Source organism: Lonchura striata, chromosome 5 (assembly GCF_050655825.1).
Source record: "Lonchura striata isolate lonStrDom1 chromosome 5, ASM5065582v1, whole genome shotgun sequence".
NCBI lineage: Eukaryota > Metazoa > Chordata > Aves > Passeriformes > Estrildidae > Lonchura > Lonchura striata.
The window spans coordinates 26,858,674-26,875,432 of record NC_140707.1 but is presented as its reverse complement, the minus strand read 5'-3'; the positions used below and the strand labels follow the sequence as shown (position 1 = coordinate 26,875,432).

Below are 16,759 nucleotides of genomic sequence, written 5' to 3'. Positions count from 1 at the left end.
ATTCTTAAAGTTTCACATATACTTCATTATTCAGGGGGAAGAGAGACTGGCAATGATTTGTTTATGCTGATGATGATTACTGAGAAATGATATAGAGGAAAGAAAATGTGGATTAAGCAATGATCCCTTCTTGGGTGAATCACAAGCATCTCTTAACACACATATAATATCTTGTGATCCTACCTGCTGGCTGTCCTCTGCAACAGGCATGGCCATCCATCTGCAGGGCTGCAGATGCACCGAGGTGGCTTTTATTTGCAGCTGCTCCCTCTTCCTGTTTGAGAAGATGGAGATGTTGCCAGTTTACCTCATGACAATGAAAGTAAACGTTGCTGGTGTAGAATGGTATCAACAGCTCTTTGGGATGGAAATAAGCTCTGTGAAATGGATGGAGATGCAAATAATTAGCACTTCTCTCCAGCAGTAGAGGAGTATAGAATTATCAGGAGCAAATAAGCAGGAGTGGACTTAACTGTGAATGTATTTTCTAAATTACCTTTTCAAATTTTTTGCAATAACTTGGATGTTGAGTAAATGCATCAATAACTATTCCTCCATTCCCTTTGAGAAGTCATGTGCTTTCCCAAGCTACAGAAATCTTTAACAAATTTCCCAAAGCACAGGTTTGCAAAGTGGTCTCTTAATGATTTAGGCTTCCAAAGCAACTTATTCCAAAGTCTGCTTATCCTCACTAATAACTTCCAATTTTGGTGCACAGCATCTCGGCCTTAAAAGTGAATTTGTTTAAGGATTTTTTTTTCCGTAATTAGAGTACAAAATTGCATCACAATGTTTCCTTAGGTAACTTACCCGTGGGCCTTTCCTGATATGTAACAGACCACATTTGGTATAAATTATTGCAACTCAGTTGACTGTTGTGAATAAAAGATACTTCGAAGAAATCAAAGATATGCCCAACTCTTTCATGATTACAGTAATGTGTTTCTTTAAATATTTTTGTCCTTCACTACTAAAATGAGTGGTATGATTCCTATATGTTTGTACTGGGGCTTTGGGTTTTCTTGCATGAGCTGGTATATGCCATAAATATTCTCTGTCCTTAAAACAGATTTTGATATTTTCATAGTCTTTAAATTCACCTTTCTTCTGTGAGTTTGCATTCCTTTGTGCTTTTGTTTCTAAAACATTTATAAAATGTATCTCTGATACAGCCCTTTGATTAGACTATAAAATTACATAAACCAGTCAGATATCCAAATTCTATCTGTTGAAGAGAGCAGCAGATTTTGGTTCTCTCACAGTGACCCCTGTAATAAATCTGAATTGATTAAAAATTTCTTTGTACATCTATATGTCGGTATTTTTTAACTATCCATGTTTCTCTTAATGCTTATATTTCTAGGAATATAATTGTGTTAAATTCCATAACATCACAGCCATAAAAACTCTTTGATCTTTGTTACAGCAGAGACAGTTGCTTGAAGTACAAAACCCTGAAATTAAGCAGGACCTTAATCAAGAAATGTTCTCTGAAAGTGTTGAAGTTAGTGGCTATTTTTGTTCAGGCTTGAGTAATGGTTTGTCAGAAAGCAGGAGGTGCTGGGACTGTGGAAGTAACAGCCAAACCAGAAGTTTCCCTCCAATTCGGACATAAGGGGTTTGCTCAGTTTAATCTACAGTTAATGAGCAATTCTGGGTCTGAGCTAAACTGTCCCAGATCCTGATTAAAACCATCTCAGTCCCTCCTGGGCTATTACTCTGCAAGCGTCTCTGTTGAAATCCTGCACGTTTTTATCTTTCTAAGTATTATTGAAACATCAGGATGCTGCCAGTTCAGCTTTAATTTGCACGTTCTCTCTTCTCCTCAAAAGGTGTGTTTATTATTACCTATTCCCTAGATAGTTCCATTAACTTTTCTGGAGAATCCTAGTAGTACTTGCTGGCCACTCTGACCCATCATCACACCTGTACATTGATCTCCCTTCCTGACAGCCTTCCAGCCCTAATGCTAAGAGGGAAATAATGTTTGAGTATGAAAATTCATAATTAATTACTATCTTACAGATGCTTGAGATCAAAAATCTTGTAAGCTGCTGAATGCACCTGCAAATTCATGACACTGTTTATTCAGCTCTTTCCACTGTCTTACTCACCCTTCCTGTGTATGTGCAAAGAATTATCACTAACATTCCTTTATCTTATAGGGTGGAACTTTCATTGGAATGTTCATTGCATTAAACTGTGTCTTCTAACATAAAATTTGAGGTTTTGCATCCTCAGCAGATTCCCATCTCTCCTCCTCTGATTATTAAAACCAGCTACTGATGTGGTGATGGGTGTATTTAGGTGGGGGAGGGTGGTGTGCAATGGTTGGATCTAAGTTAAAAAACCAGGGTTATCAGTGACACTGAAGTGTTTTATTATGTAGCTGATAAGCCAGGTAATGTCCCTTTCCAGGTCTGTTCATGTAGTGAAGTTTCACCAAGAGCAAATGCAAGAAAGAATCTCTGTATGATAGTTAAAGCATTTATTCAAGTTTGTGTTTCCATTCAAAACATGTCTTGATTAAGAATTCCAGTGTTCTCAATTCTATTTGCACACCAGAATTTTGTGCAGTGTCCTAAAGCATCCCTGCCTTTATAGTGACTGTTCCTGCTTCTCTTCTTCCCCAGCAAATCTGAGTGCTTAACCTGCAACCACATTTATCATCGCAGCTACGAAGGAGGGCAGTGCCATTATCCCGTTTACAAAGTGACAACCTGGGGCACAAGTAAGAACAATGTCACAACAGAGGTCACACAGGAAGTCTGTGGGAGAACTGGGTGCTGAATTCTGGTCATTCAAGTCCGAGGTTAGAGACTGAAACTTTCCTCTTTGGTGGGGGACTGAAAATACTTTCATAAATTCAATGTATTTACAGGAATTTGATTCTCTCTTTGCCAGCTTCCTTCTATTCATTATTCAATTATAGATAATGTGTCAAGTTAGTCCAATTATTCTTTCTTTTTTTGTAATGTGAAAAATATTTTTATTTAATTTGACATTTATTTAGTAGGAGGAATTATAAACGTTAGGAAAATCTTTGCCTATTACGAGAAATAGCTATCAAAGAAAATGAATCAAAACATCTGTGGCCTTTTAAGCCAGACCAGATAAACTTGACACTTTAGCCACTAGAGGGACCTCCAGGAATAGAATATATAAAAACAGACTCCACAAAAATATTTGAAGCATTAGGTGTCTTTAAAGAAAAACAAAAAAACTCTGCAGACTGAAGCGTTTGCTTATAATGAGTTCTGAAATAGTAGCAAACATTAATTAACTAATGATATTTTAAATTTGGTCAAGAAAAAACAACTTTTCTGCTGGTAAGATATGACTGGTGGGTTGTTTCCTCTTCACTGGCTTAGTGAGGTTAGCACATCTGCTTTGAAAAGGACTGTAATTTACCAGTAAGATTATGAATTATTCTTTTGGGCAGAACAAAGCAAATGCAGCTATTCTCTTTCCAGAACTTCTGAGAAGAATGTGATTTGGACGTGGTGCAGAGAGTCTGAAATTAGTAACCTCATTTTCCCACTGAGTGGTACTTCAGCAGAGCCCTCAAGTGATGTCAAACTTTAACAGCAGTTTAACAGCCCAATTAACAAATGTTAATGCCTTGCCATGCATGCAAATGGTCTCTAAAAAGTAGTTGTGCTGCAGCCTGGGTCACTGGATTTGTAATTAACCATAAATCAGGGAGATGATGAGGGTGCTCTTAATGTTCCCTTTTTCACTTCTGCAAAAATACAGAGGGAGCTGTGGTTGTTCTTCACGCACAAAGTTTTGGGGCTCCGCAAGCTCTGCAAGCTTCAGCTTTAACATTTGCAGTGTAAAACACAAAATCCTGCTTAGCACCTGGGCTTTTGGGACACTGGAGATGAGGACACCGAGATAAGAATTGCTATTAACCCAATTAGAAAAAGGTCAGGCATGTCTCTAGAATTTGGCATTAAATCGCAATTATGGGACAGGTTAAAAGAATTTTTGCCAGACTTTAAATTATGTTGCATTGTTTAGCTTTGCCTATTAGAATGGTCCTAGTGAAATGAAAACTCTTATTTTGTGAGATGAAAGCAACCTGAAATTCCAGTTTGGCAGAGCTGATTGTTGCACAGGTCTCCTGTGGTCTATCCACTGAGTTTTATAGTTTCCAATTTGTTTGCCTTGAGAGGTTACTCATGTAAGAAAAGGTGTAGTGGGAGGGGAGGAGACATTGCTAGTACTTGTTCTATTACTCTGCTGTGGAGTTGGGGTTTTTTTAAGCATTAGAAAGCTTTTTGACGGATTATTGTTTGAAAAACCTTTGATTCTCCCACAGAGTTAGCCTTAAATGCCTTGTGTTGCACATAACCTCCCACTGAAGTTTTCCAGTGAACCACCTGCAATTAAAGACATTCAGCTGCAGGTTTAACTGTCAGACAGATGATGCTTGACATCAAAAGTGGGTTGCCAAGTGGCTCCTGCTGAAGCAGAATGATTATCTGTCCCATGCCATTCCTTACACGTGAGGTAGGTTATTATATATTACGGATTAACGTGGTCACAGGCAGGAAGTGTTCCTGGACCAGGAAGAGATTTGGTGATAGCTAGTGATTTCTTTCTCAGCTGCTGAGAGTGAAACCCTTCCTGAAACACCAGGACATCCTTTCATTAAGAGAAGTCCTCTCCATAAGCAACCATTGGACAAAAATTTGGGGAGTGTTTCAGAATTTCAGTTAATTTATTTGGAGCTTGCTCAGTGGTGCTGATTTTAGTCTAACAAAGAGAAGGTTTGTGACTAACATGAGGAGGAGAATTTGCTTTTGATGCAAGAAAGTGATGTAACAATCTCTTCATTTGGAGAATGCTGTTAGTCACTCTGCCCTCAGACGTGCAGGTCTGTGTAAGAATGTGCACTCAAAAACCTGTGTGGCATTGTGTGAGCAAGCAAACATCTGCTGAGTCTCATGTGCTCCTGAAATTGAAATACACCTCCTCTGCCACAATAATAAAAATGAACCTCACAAGATGTCGTCAGCCTCTTTAGCTTTCTCTTTTGGAGTAATACCTAAAAGAATCCTTTTCAGTTACAAAAATTGCTGGAAAATTAACTACATTAAAGAACTCAGGAGAAAGGACTCTACAGGCATCTGCTGAAACAGACTAGAGAGGTTACCCATGCATGGATCTACAAGTGTGTCTGGAGCAAGATCTCCTAATGGTGTCCCCTCTCAGTTGTTTAAGGCTTTCACAAGGTCTAGATTTTTATTTTTCCTACTGCCACTTTGTTGAAGATTGCAAGTAGGTTGGTGACAGGAAGAAAATATTGAGAAGGATGTTTGCAAGTTGTGATGCACTAACACAGTTCAGTTACAATTCTAGCACCACTTCCTTATTTTCTTCTTAATGCCCATGAGACTTTCAAGGGCTCTGCCCTGAAGTCCTCTTCCTAAACAAGTAAAAACTTAGTGAATTCTTCAGACTCACACGTGGAAGATTTTGGTCAGCCAGAGAGCAAATAGAAAAAGCTAACATTGTAGAAAAAAATTTGATCTTTATTGACAGAAACCAAAATTCCAGTTGGCTGGTTCTAGCCTTTCATATAAATGAATGTTCCTTAACAAGAGAAATTAAGAGTCTATCAAGGTTTTTGCATCTCTCTTCTCACAGCTCTCAAGTGGATGGACAACAGGATGGGGATTGGGGGAGCAAAATCCCTCCCACTGTAACAAAGATCAGGTTCATGACTACCTGAGTAACCTGAGTGTACAGAAGTCCATGGGACCCATGAGATGCATCCCAGGGTCCTGAGGGAATTGGCTGACACAGTTGCCAAGCCCCTTTCTGTGATACCCAAATAGTCCTGGCTGTCAGGTGAAGTGTCATGTAGCTGGGAAAAGGGAAATATTGCACCCATCTTTAAAAAGAGTAGAAAGGAGGACACTGGGAGGACCTGTTTTCCTCACCTTTGTGCTTGGGAAGATCCTGGAACAGATCCTCATAAAAGCTCTGCTAAGGCACATGGGGAACAGGGAGGTGATTTGAGGTAGCCAGCACAGCTTCCCCCAGGGCTAATCCTGCCTGACCAACCTAATGGACTTCTCTGGTGGAATGCCTACATCAGTGGACAAGGCAAGGGATACAGGGATATCATTTGACATGAAGGAATGTCATTTAGCTGGATTTCTGTACAGTCTTTGGCATGGTCCTCCCAACATCCTTCTCTCTAAATTGGAGACTGATTGAATGGCTAAACTGTGAGGTGAATAAGGAATTGTCTGGATAGCTGTATCCAGAGGGTAGAGATCAAAGGCTCAGAGTTCCCATTTTGTTTGAAAACAAAACAGAAAGTGTTTGTGAGGCATAAGCCTAAATAAATATTGAGTCTTTCTTTGCTTTAGGACTTCAAACCTGAGCATAGGTAGACAGTAATATTCTTTCCCAGAACAGCACCAATATGATTTAAAATCCTACGAAACAATGTAAACACATCATAAAACCATAGCCATAACCATGCACTCAGATAGCATTCAAACAGATAATGCTAATCAGGGATGGCAGCAGGGCTGCATGGCCTCCATATGTCAGATATCTGGTGCATGCCACTCACTATCTCCTGCAGGGCTGCTCCTCTCTGCTGCCCAGATTCCTGAGCAGACTGCATCCACTGTTAAAAATAACCCAACAGTAAAGAAGGGAGGGAATTAAAGGACACTTTCAACTTTCTGAGTAGAATACTATCTGCTTTTTTCTGTCTGCTCCATCTGTCTTGAAAGTGACTGACAGGAAAGCAGTCTGCATAAACACCTGTTGGAAGTGTGTCTTTTTGTCAGTGATTAGTCTACTAAGGAAGTGATTAATTAATGTGATCTCTGACTTATGAAATGTTGATAGTCAGTGTTTTGGGACATACTGCAGTTTTGAATACACTCTCTGTATCTGGAGTTTCTGCTGTTGTGCTAAGTTGTTTGACTAGCAATGCCTGCCAACAGGGAAAACCTGCTGGATTTACACATGGGAAGCATGGATGTATTCAAGAGCCTTTAGCAAAGATTTTGCTTAAATTTAAAGCCTGAAGTTAATTTGCATAAAGGCATACAAGTTGTATATTAATAGATTTAGATTAATTAAAAATAAAGGCATATGAGATTATCAAGGTGTCCAATGGAAAATGTCTACACGTACTTGGAAAATTGTTCTTAATTGAAATTTGATGAATGAATGAAAATATACATATATCTTTCCATCTCCCTAGTGAATTGGCTAAGCTGTAGTCTTCCCATGATTTAGAAAGTGAAGCAAACCCTTGTATCTCTTTCCCCTGCTTTTGTTTTGAATCTTAAGGCTGAGGTTTATTTATCTATCATGTTATTGTTGTGTTTTCAAACTGTTCTTTTTGTTTGAGGTATAAGTACTTAGTTATTTTATAGCTTTTAATGGGAATGTTTTTAAAGTAATGACAAGTCTGTGAGCAGAATTTTTTAATTAATAGAGAGTATTTCAAAAGTTTTTGTCCTACCTCGCTATATGAAAACATATAAACAATCTAGGACTTTATTCTTAGTTCAAATGACATTTACCTTCACCATTGACTGTGTTTTTATAATGATCTACTCACTCAATCCAAATGTGGATTCTCCAGGAAATGGAACACAACCAAATATTTACTCCACTCCAAGAAAAAGAGTTCAAAAATTGAGACAACATAACTCTCTCTTTTCTCTCCTTGAAAACTGTTATTTAACATCTCCTACTGTAGCTGGGCAGAAATGGAAGTAGCATTAAAAAAATCCCCCAAATGTAATTCAAACAAAAACCATCCCACAAAGTAATCTAACAGCAAACAAGAAGATTCCCATGCTAGAGGAGAAGTGGTGAAACCTGTAATTGTAACGTAAGTGTTAAAGGCTTTCAGAAGACAAAGAATATTCAGACTGTTTGTTTGAGTCTTAACTTCCAAAGGGAAGAAATCAGGCAAAAGATCAAGGTGTCTCTAACTGGCTGCAGCAATTCCTTCCTGCAAACATTTGTCAGTGATTTAGCAGTGTGATCTTGCACGGTATTCTGGCAAGCACAGAGTCAAAATACAGCATGCCATGAGCATATCTGTCACTGCAGGCATAATACTGATCCATAACTTGGTACAGGATAACAGAGGCCCAGGATGCTACAGACATTTTTGATCAAAGAAGTCTTTAACTAATACTAGTCTTGATCTAATTAAATTGCTAGGATTGGGAGCTTTGCCATCACCTTCACTGTATTATCATCGTACTAGAGTGACTTATCTCAAGTTTATAATCATGGTCCTCTTAAAGACGTAAGGATTTAAAACAGTTCTTGCTAACTGTGAATTAAAATGTACTGGGTGTTACTCATTTCGCTGCAGTTCTGTAAATACTCAAAGTAGATTATTATTATTCTAAGAAACAATTCAGTATAGTAGTTCCACCTTAATATTTAAAACCCATGTCCTCTTTATTCAATGTATCTTCCTACCTTCTTCACTATCGAAGCCTAGATACCAAGCTCCATAAATATATTTGAACACTCATCTCCCTCCTCTTCCCATTTTTAACTCTTTAATATATACACCACACTCTTTTTTTTCTCTACTTCCACTTACATAATTACATTGTTTTGTAAAATAAACATGATTAAGATCAAGATGTGGCAACTTAAGAAGGGGAAAAAAAGGGAATTTCCATTACCATGTTAAAATATGCATCTTGAAAATATATCAAAATAACATACAATTTTGGTAAATTAATATGCATTAAAGGTAATTATACCCTGGATTCTCATCCCTAAGTAGTCATTTATTTGAAACTTTTATTTAAGTATGCTCTTGCTTTCACCTGTGCCAGACATGTTTACCATTCAGTACCTTGAACAAGCTGGCAATCATCTAACAATATGATTTTTGCTACATAAAATAAATGTTATCATTATCAGTAACACACTTAAAATGTAGATTTTGATTAACTCCTTGACTTTGGGAAAAGGCCTTTAGATATTACTTAAATACTAATTTCATATACTTTAAAATTGCTTTATTTGTGATGATTCTTTGAAAGTTTTAGCCAACATTGGATTTCCAACCTAAAACCTTATGAAACTATTTCTGTCCTGAAAAACAACTCAATATATAAGGCTGTGGAATACATTTGAGACCTTTTTGTTTTGCAATAAAAAGTTTATTGAAACAACCTTTGGTTCTTTGGAACAGTTTCTCACCGACCACTGAAGATCAAATTTATATCTTCCCAATTTTCTTCCTTGTTTAGCCATTTAAGTATATAATACCCCCTAACTTTTCTTTTGCAAGGAAATTGCATAGGTAATACAGAAATTCCATTTTCCTAGGTTCAAACAGAGAGAAGTTTCTATTCTGTTTTGTTAATCAATGGATAAATAACATTATGCCACATTATTTTTTAAAGATTTTGAAAAGTTTTATGAAGAACAACATCATTTACATATGAACATAGAGCCTCCTGTTTGGCTAACTCTCTATGTTATATTTTGCAGTTGGCTCCAGAATAAGGTTCTGTATAACAATGTTATGTTAGTCTATAAAACAAAGTGGAACACTTACATAAAGAAACACATTTGTTAGCTTTAATATCAAGACTTTATCAGGCTGACCCTCCAACAGTGAGCGTTCAAGGGTAGTGATGACATTCTTTCTTCCATTAGCCATTTTTCTTGCAGGCTTGTTTCAAAAAAGAACAGTTCCTCAAAATAGAAAAACCAGACTCTATTTTGACCTGATGCAGGAAATTTTTCCTTTGAAATGCTGTTTTTATTAAGCTGGTTTTTTCTTCATGCTCTGGTGGAGGGGGGAAAAGCCTGCTTAGGATGTTGTTGGTTTAGAAACAAGTTTTGCAAAGTCTCATTTTAACACTTCAGGTTTTGTATTCCTAAGATGGAGCCAGATCCCTCATGGGTGTAAATAAATATAAGAGCTCACTGGTTTTTCTTGTTTACACTGGTGGATCTTGCCTGGTTCCCCTACAATTCTTGCAGCCTGACATTTGAATGGAACTGCAATTAGCAGGGTTGTTTTCGTTTAACTTTATTTAGCACCTTATCTCCCTGTAACATTCTTGTCCGGGTACCAGTATCAACCATGAACTCAACATAGCTCTTACTAGTGCTGTTCTATTTTGAGCTGGAAGAAAAAACCCACCAGTCCAGATCAAGGAGCACCTTTCCCTTCACTCTGGGAATAGAAATTTTTAACTGGTGCAAAAAGCCACGACAAATTTATCCACAGTTATGGCAGTCCTAACTAACTCCATCACACGGGAAAGTTATCCAGGCCCTCAAAACCATCTGTTCTTAATAGCCAAACCTATGCAAATTTCCACAAAAGCCAAAATGCTACTGGTAGAGGAGGCAGTTCTGCAGGACTGTGTTTGCTGTGTTCTACCGTTTCCACAGTTCTTCAGCTAATCACTCCCTTTGGTTACAATATCATGAAGGACTGCACGACCCATTGTTTGAGCTCATAGTTTTTGTCACACGTTTTAAAAAGAGCCTCCTGGAGGATTCCATCTTTGGCAGAGCCCTGCTGTTCCCAGGTGCTGAAATTCTGCAAAAAGAAGTGGAGCGTCCAGAAGGCTTTGGAGGTACTAAATCTGAAGTAAAGGGTTGTACCCCAAGATCTCAAGCCACACAATGCCACAGTTCTGGGAAGCAGCGGAATGGCCAAGGCGGCAGGAAAGTCTGCTGGGCTTCTGGGTTGCTGGAAGGCTGCTCCCTGCTCTCTGCCCTGGCAGCTGCTCACACAGGTGAGAGGCCAGCTCCACGCAGCCACAGCGGTGACAAGGCACAGGTGCTACAGCATTGAGGACAGCGACACGGAGATGCTCGCCGGTGCCGGGCACGGGGAGCGGGTGCCGCGGGCAGCGCCTCCCGCCGGGCCGCACCGGGACTGCTGCCGGGCCCGCCCCCGCTTCCCCGCACCTTTCCCGGCCGGAGCCGCCCCGCGGGGGCCGGGCCAGCGGTGTCGCGGCGGGACGGGGCGCCCGGCGCTGCCCGCAGCTCCCGGGGCACCGCCGCGCCCCAGCCATGTCCTCCAGCTCCCCGCCGGGCGAGCCCAAGAGCCGCAGCCTGGGCCGGCTGTCGCTGCCCAGGAGAGGCAGCATGACGCCGGGCAAGAAGGCGGCGGCGCTGGAGCTGGCCGAGAGCGCCCCGAACGCCCACTACGCCCCGCTGGCGGCCGCGCAGGGCGGGCAGGCGCCCGCGGGATGCGGCCCCGCGGCGGAGCGGGAGCGGGCGCCGCGCCTGCGGAGCGAGGTGGTGGTGGTGAGCGCCGACTGCCCGCGGCCCCCCGTCAGCCTGGACCCCCGCGTCTCCATCTACAGCCTCCGCAAGCCCCTGCTGAGCCGCAGCAGCGTCCAGGGCAGGGTCTACAACTTCTTGGAGCGGCCCACGGGATGGAAGTGCTTCGTGTACCACTTCACCGTGTGAGTACCGCGCCGGGCACCTGCTCCGCGCTCCCGTTACCGCCGCTGGAGCGCTGCCCCGGCCGTGCCTCAGCCGCACCCTGCCGAGCCCCCTCCCCATGCCCCGCACGCCGCTCCTCGGGAACGGAGCCTTCCAGACCAGCCCGGTGCTCCGGGCTTGAACATCGTGCGGATGTGGTCCTCTGGGCTATGGGTGGCTTGCCTTTTTTTTTTTTTTTTTTCCCTGCAGGTGTGAAGTAAAACAGAAATCACCCTCCAGGGGAAAGTTTGCCTTTTTAGTTAAGAGAAATGCTGTATCTCAGTTCATGAGCCGTTAGGTGTATCTATCAGATAGTGGAGGAGAGGGTTTCAGGCAATTTTCTTCAGAAGGCTACCCAGGGAGTTGGAATAAATTGTTCACACCTGGTTTCAATCAGTGACACCTGTGTGATGCCGATGCTCACTGCATAGCAGCAGTTTCTAATTGAGCAGGTGCAACTGAACAGGTGCTCTCAATTATCAGCGCTGCAGTCTTGTCAGAGGAGGATGAGAAACAGGTGATGCTCCTTTTGCTTGCCTCTTTTGTTACCCCGGCTCTACCTCCTTGTGCCGTCCATTACGGTAGGAAGGAGGTGGTGTTTGGAGGGTGCTGTTGAGCCGCAGGTAGGTTGAAAGTTGCTTTCTCTGTTGTACTGTCTGTAGAGTGCAGTGTCAAACCCCAGCCTGCAAGTGGTAGGTCTGTGGTGCACGAGCATCCCAACAGGTGTCTCTGGGAGGAATCAGCTTTTCCATCGAGGTGTTGCAGAAGGCTCGTGTGACCCTTGGGCAGTTGGTGTGTGTTAAATGTAGGTGAGAAGGTCAGGTAGGAACATGGTGTGTGTTTATTGTATTCATGCACAAATATATGTGTGTGTGTTTATATCCACTACATGCATACATGCTTATTCCAGCAGTTAGAGTTAAATATATTTTGTGGTCAAAATCCTAAGACAAAAAATACCAGAGTCAGTTTTTATGACTTTGCTATTATATTCTGATTTTAAGTCCTATTTCTAAGTGACTGTTTTCTAAAGTCAGTTTAGGACTTTGTTCTTCTGTTCCACGCTCGAGGATTCTGGAGTGTTTAGGTCAACAGGTTAAGTGGTACCAACTTTATTGTAGTGGAGGGGAAACGGCTGTCATCTGAGTGTATGTAATTGGGAGATGACGGGGTACAACTGCTGAGATAATTGTGGGCTCCATTCTCTTTAGCCTTATGATAATGCCATAAGATGAGAAAATGAGTAATGACCATAATTATGAAGTGCCTAATAGTTGTCATTGAACAATGTAAAATACTTGGGAATTGGAGCCTCCCTCCCTCCCTCCCCCCTTTTTTGTTCCCTTAAAAAGCAGGTTTAGGTAGCTATATTTTATGGTTTCTGACCTTTCAGGTGTCTCAAATTTTGTTTAGATGGTGCAGCAAACTGTTTTCAGTATCTTCTCTGAATCTTAACAGCAAGTCTAGGAAAACTCTGAAAAGCAAAAACCAAGCTTATAGTCCTTTGACTACTTAAGCTTCTAGCCTGAATTATAATTTTTTTTTTTTTTTGCAAATATTTGCAGTGTGGATTAATCCTGTTTGCGCAAGAATTAAGATTCTGTAATATGTGTAAGTCATTATGTATCTTCCCCCCAACACACACCCAGGTGTAAGCATTAGCCCCAACTTTTCCCTTCTTTCCAGAGCTCTTCTGATGCAATGATGAATGACAGTGGCAGTAAATATTCTCAAGCCTCTTACCAAGCATTGCTTGAATTCCTTAGGGTGTTGAAGAGACAGAAGAGGGTATTGACACCCTTGTACGTTTCTCACAAGGCAACTTGCAAGTACCATTTAGGCAGCCTAACTCCGATTCCTACCAGCAGAGGGAATTGAGGCTTTGCTGTTTTCAGGCCAGCTTTTTTTTTTTTTTTTTTTTTTGGTTAAGCTTTTTGTGCCCATTAAATCATGGTTTAAGTTACTGGTTTTTGGTCCATACTTCTCCAGCTCTTTCTGAGCTCCCAAAGCAACTTTCTACTGTGCCAAGGAATGCTCTGGAGTACAATCCCTGCCAGCCAGGTGCAGAGTATTGGTAGATGAACAGTTGCCACACAGCTGAAGTGTGTCACTAAAATTAACTGACGAGGCAAATTTGTCTGATTCAGAGAAGCTGCTGTGCACCAGCATCTGCTCGGGAGGAGGCACAGGACCTGCTTTGGGCAGACAGGTGGGTACAAGGGATAAGGTGCAGAGCTGGAAAGCACGTGGAGTCATGAGGGACACACAGAGGCGAGCATGTGCTCCTTCCCACTGGAGGAAGTACTTGATTGTTCTGTTGTCAGCATACAAACAATCATTCATAGAATGCTAAGCCTGGTTTTACCTTGGGGTGTGCAAAGACCCTGGTGTTAGTCTTTCCTGCCCAAAGTAGTTTAAGAAACTGAATTAATTTTGCCTGTTGTCTTTGTACTCCCTCTGTGGTCCTGCCTCTGCTTTATTCTGGGGGCTTTCAGCTGCCTGGGAGGTCTTGGTCACTGTCCTAAATGTTTAGAGGAGAAGGAGAGGAAACGGGAGTGGTGTTAAATCAGGACATAAAGACCTAAGCTTAGTAGAGAGCCTTGGCCAAGATCTAACCTAGTGATGGGAGCAATAACCGCTGAAGGCTTAATTTTTTGTTGTCTGCGTGGTGTGGAGTGTGTAGCTGTGTTCTTAATTATAAGCTGTAATTATTACAGTCAGAAACAACTCCTGGAATAGACCATGTAACTTGCTCTGGACCTGTATCTCTGGCTGGTTGTTAAAACACTATTTATCAAGTGATAAGAGCTACATCTACTGATTGCCTGTCACACCCTTTTCCTGCTCAGGAATTTTAGTCAGTGGTATGTAGAATACTAGTAACAAAGAACTGATACTCAGGATTGATTTTCCTTGATTTTATATTACATTGTTTAGAAAAGGGAAGTTGAACACCAAGCTTTAATCCACGGATTCTAGGTTGTTATGTTTGTTTCATATTGTTTTCATTGCTGCATGTCTGGTGAGCAGCAAAGGGCCCTTATGTGCCCTTGACTTAAAGGATGGAAAATCTGGCTGTCTTGCATAGGTCAGGCCATGACCTGTTTTCTTCTGAATTATTTCTTTCATAATGTGTCAGAAATATCTGTTTTTCACTATGCAAAATGTATCTTCTCTCTAGATTGATATTTTCAATCTCTGGGGTAATTTGACATGCCAGTCTGTGATTAAATCAATTTAATTTGAGACAGGTCTTTTCTAAGAATTTTTCTTATTTGCTTAGACCAAAGTGAGCAGAATAGGGAATGAATTATTATGCCTCATTTATACTCGATTTTTGAAGGCTGGGGACATAGTCTCTGTGGGAGGAAGGAATGGCTAATCAGCCATTAATTCACCATTCAGACCTGCCTGAAGGTACTAGTGGAGATGACAGAACCTCTTAGTTGAGCTACTTGACTTGGTTTGATTTTGTAATAAGTTTCATGTAAATAGATGACATATACAGTATACAAACACCTGATTTTACCAGGGCAAGTAAATTGTGCTTGTTGGCTGAGGATCTACTTGCATGGCTTCTGCAAACACAGTTGGTGATTGCTTGGAGACTTGGGCTTTGCAAGCAAGAGCTTTCCTTTTGGGGTGGCTGTATTGGTGGCAATGTCCTGCCAGGGCCACCAAATCTGCCTTGGCTGTCAGAGCGAGGGAATGACTGAGTGCCACGTTCTCAGTGACCTTCCAGGCTAGGGCATCTTATCACACTTATCATAGCAGTGCACCTTGAGAGAGCAGCTTTGAGAGGTGAAATGTTCTGCAACCTGAATGAATCAAGTTTTCAGCCTCTATGACCAGAGGTGGAAAGAGAAACTCTGCCCTCATAGTGGCCTGCTGAAACTCTTGGGTACTGCCCCATAGTTGGAAATGACTGTACTGAATAAGTGAAGCTGTTAGATGCTAAAAAGAATTATTTTAGATTTAGGTGCTCAGGGAAGAGGTTCTTCTCACCCTCTTAATTTTAAAATAAACGTCTTAAAATATGCCTAGAGAAACTGAAGTTACGAACTGATTTCTCTTGTTCTTGGTGTGGCAAATAATGACTTCTGGCAGCGTTGACTCCCTGTGTTCTTTGAAGTGTTGGCTGTAACCAGAAGGAACAATTTAGAAACTGATGGACCGTTGGTTTGTTCTATTGTGGCAGCTCTCCTTTGTTGCCATGCAAGGTAATCAGCTTCTATCTTATCTTTGCATGCCTGTACCTGGTTCAATTTACATTGCCTTTGTATAAGTTTGGTTTAATCAGCAATGATTGTCATTGAGTTTGTTGAATCCCAGGTTGTTTACATAAGCTCGGACTGGCCAGTGGTTGGGGTTTGGAAAACTGGTCTCTGGAAACAGGCAGACTCTTAGCAGCCTGGCTGCATGTGTGTGCACACAGAGCTAGGAAGTGAGGGTAGATAGAATATTCCAGTTATCTGAATCAGGACTCGCAGTAATCAATTATTAAAGGCAATGCAGTGTTTACACTGTGCTCTTTACATACATTACATCTTGAAGAAAAAGCCTAACTCTAATTTAAAATCCCATTCTTGCCCTGTTTCTAGATGTACTGCAAACATACTTCCAAACCTACTGGTTTATACTTGTTGTGTAAAATGTTGAGGAGGAAAAAGGGTCCATAAACAATTAGTGTGTGCACATGCTCACACATGACTTTTTTTATCCCAACTTAAGAATGGTGCAAACTGAAATGCTGTGGACATGAACATTTGTATGTTTAGAGATTTTTATGGCTTGAAATCAGACTTAGAGATTATTACTTCTGTTAAAAAAAAAAAAAAGAAGGGTGTAAGTCCTCCAAAGTAAGCATGGCTTTTCCAAGTGGAAAGAAAGAAATGTGGCTTGATCAGAGTCATATCCCTTTTGCTGCTGCCAATAGCAGGAAAACCCAGGTTTAGCTTTTTTTGTCTCATCAAGACTGAGGTAGTTTAGTTGAGGCCAGTTTGCAGCAGAGCAGACACCTTTGCAACCAAACACTATGTATCTGTTACCATGCTTGGTAAAGTTTTATCTGAGAGGAAAATGTATTGGAAAGCTGATTTTAAGTATTCCAAGAGAGGAGGGAAGACCATTTGTTTGCCCCACATAAGAAAGTGTGCTCACATTTAGGAGTTGCTGCTGCAGAGGCACCCCTGTTTGCTGATCAGCCTGATGTTGAAGCTTGGGCTCTTGGCAGATTTTTGGAGGCAGGTGAGACTGAGAAGTGGCTTAAAGGTTTTGTTGT

General features: G+C 41.2%; 2 protein-coding genes across 12 annotated transcripts in view; one reads left to right on the top strand and one right to left on the bottom strand.

The window, feature by feature from the left end:
• TRPM5 (transient receptor potential cation channel subfamily M member 5) overlaps positions 1-5,436 on the bottom strand; it is a 53,419-nt gene extending 47,983 nt beyond the window's left edge. For 6 of the 7 annotated variants that reach the window (XM_085581505.1, XM_085581501.1, XM_085581504.1 and 3 more), the window contains exon 1: positions 184-5,435. The gene's annotated coding sequence lies outside the window, so the exon portion shown is untranslated. Of the gene's footprint in view, positions 1-183 lie in introns of all 7 variants that reach the window. The other variant, XM_085581507.1, reaches the window with a different exon arrangement.
• A 5,610-nt stretch (positions 5,437-11,046) lies between these two features.
• KCNQ1 (potassium voltage-gated channel subfamily Q member 1) overlaps positions 11,047-16,759 on the top strand; it is a 332,319-nt gene continuing 326,606 nt past the window's right edge. For all 5 annotated transcript variants that reach the window (XM_085581509.1, XM_077784257.2, XM_085581510.1 and 2 more), the window contains exon 1: positions 11,047-11,459. In XM_085581509.1, the coding sequence (XP_085437635.1) occupies positions 11,062-11,459 (398 nt within the window). In that variant the 5' untranslated portion in view covers positions 11,047-11,061. The remainder of the gene's footprint in view (positions 11,460-16,759) is intronic.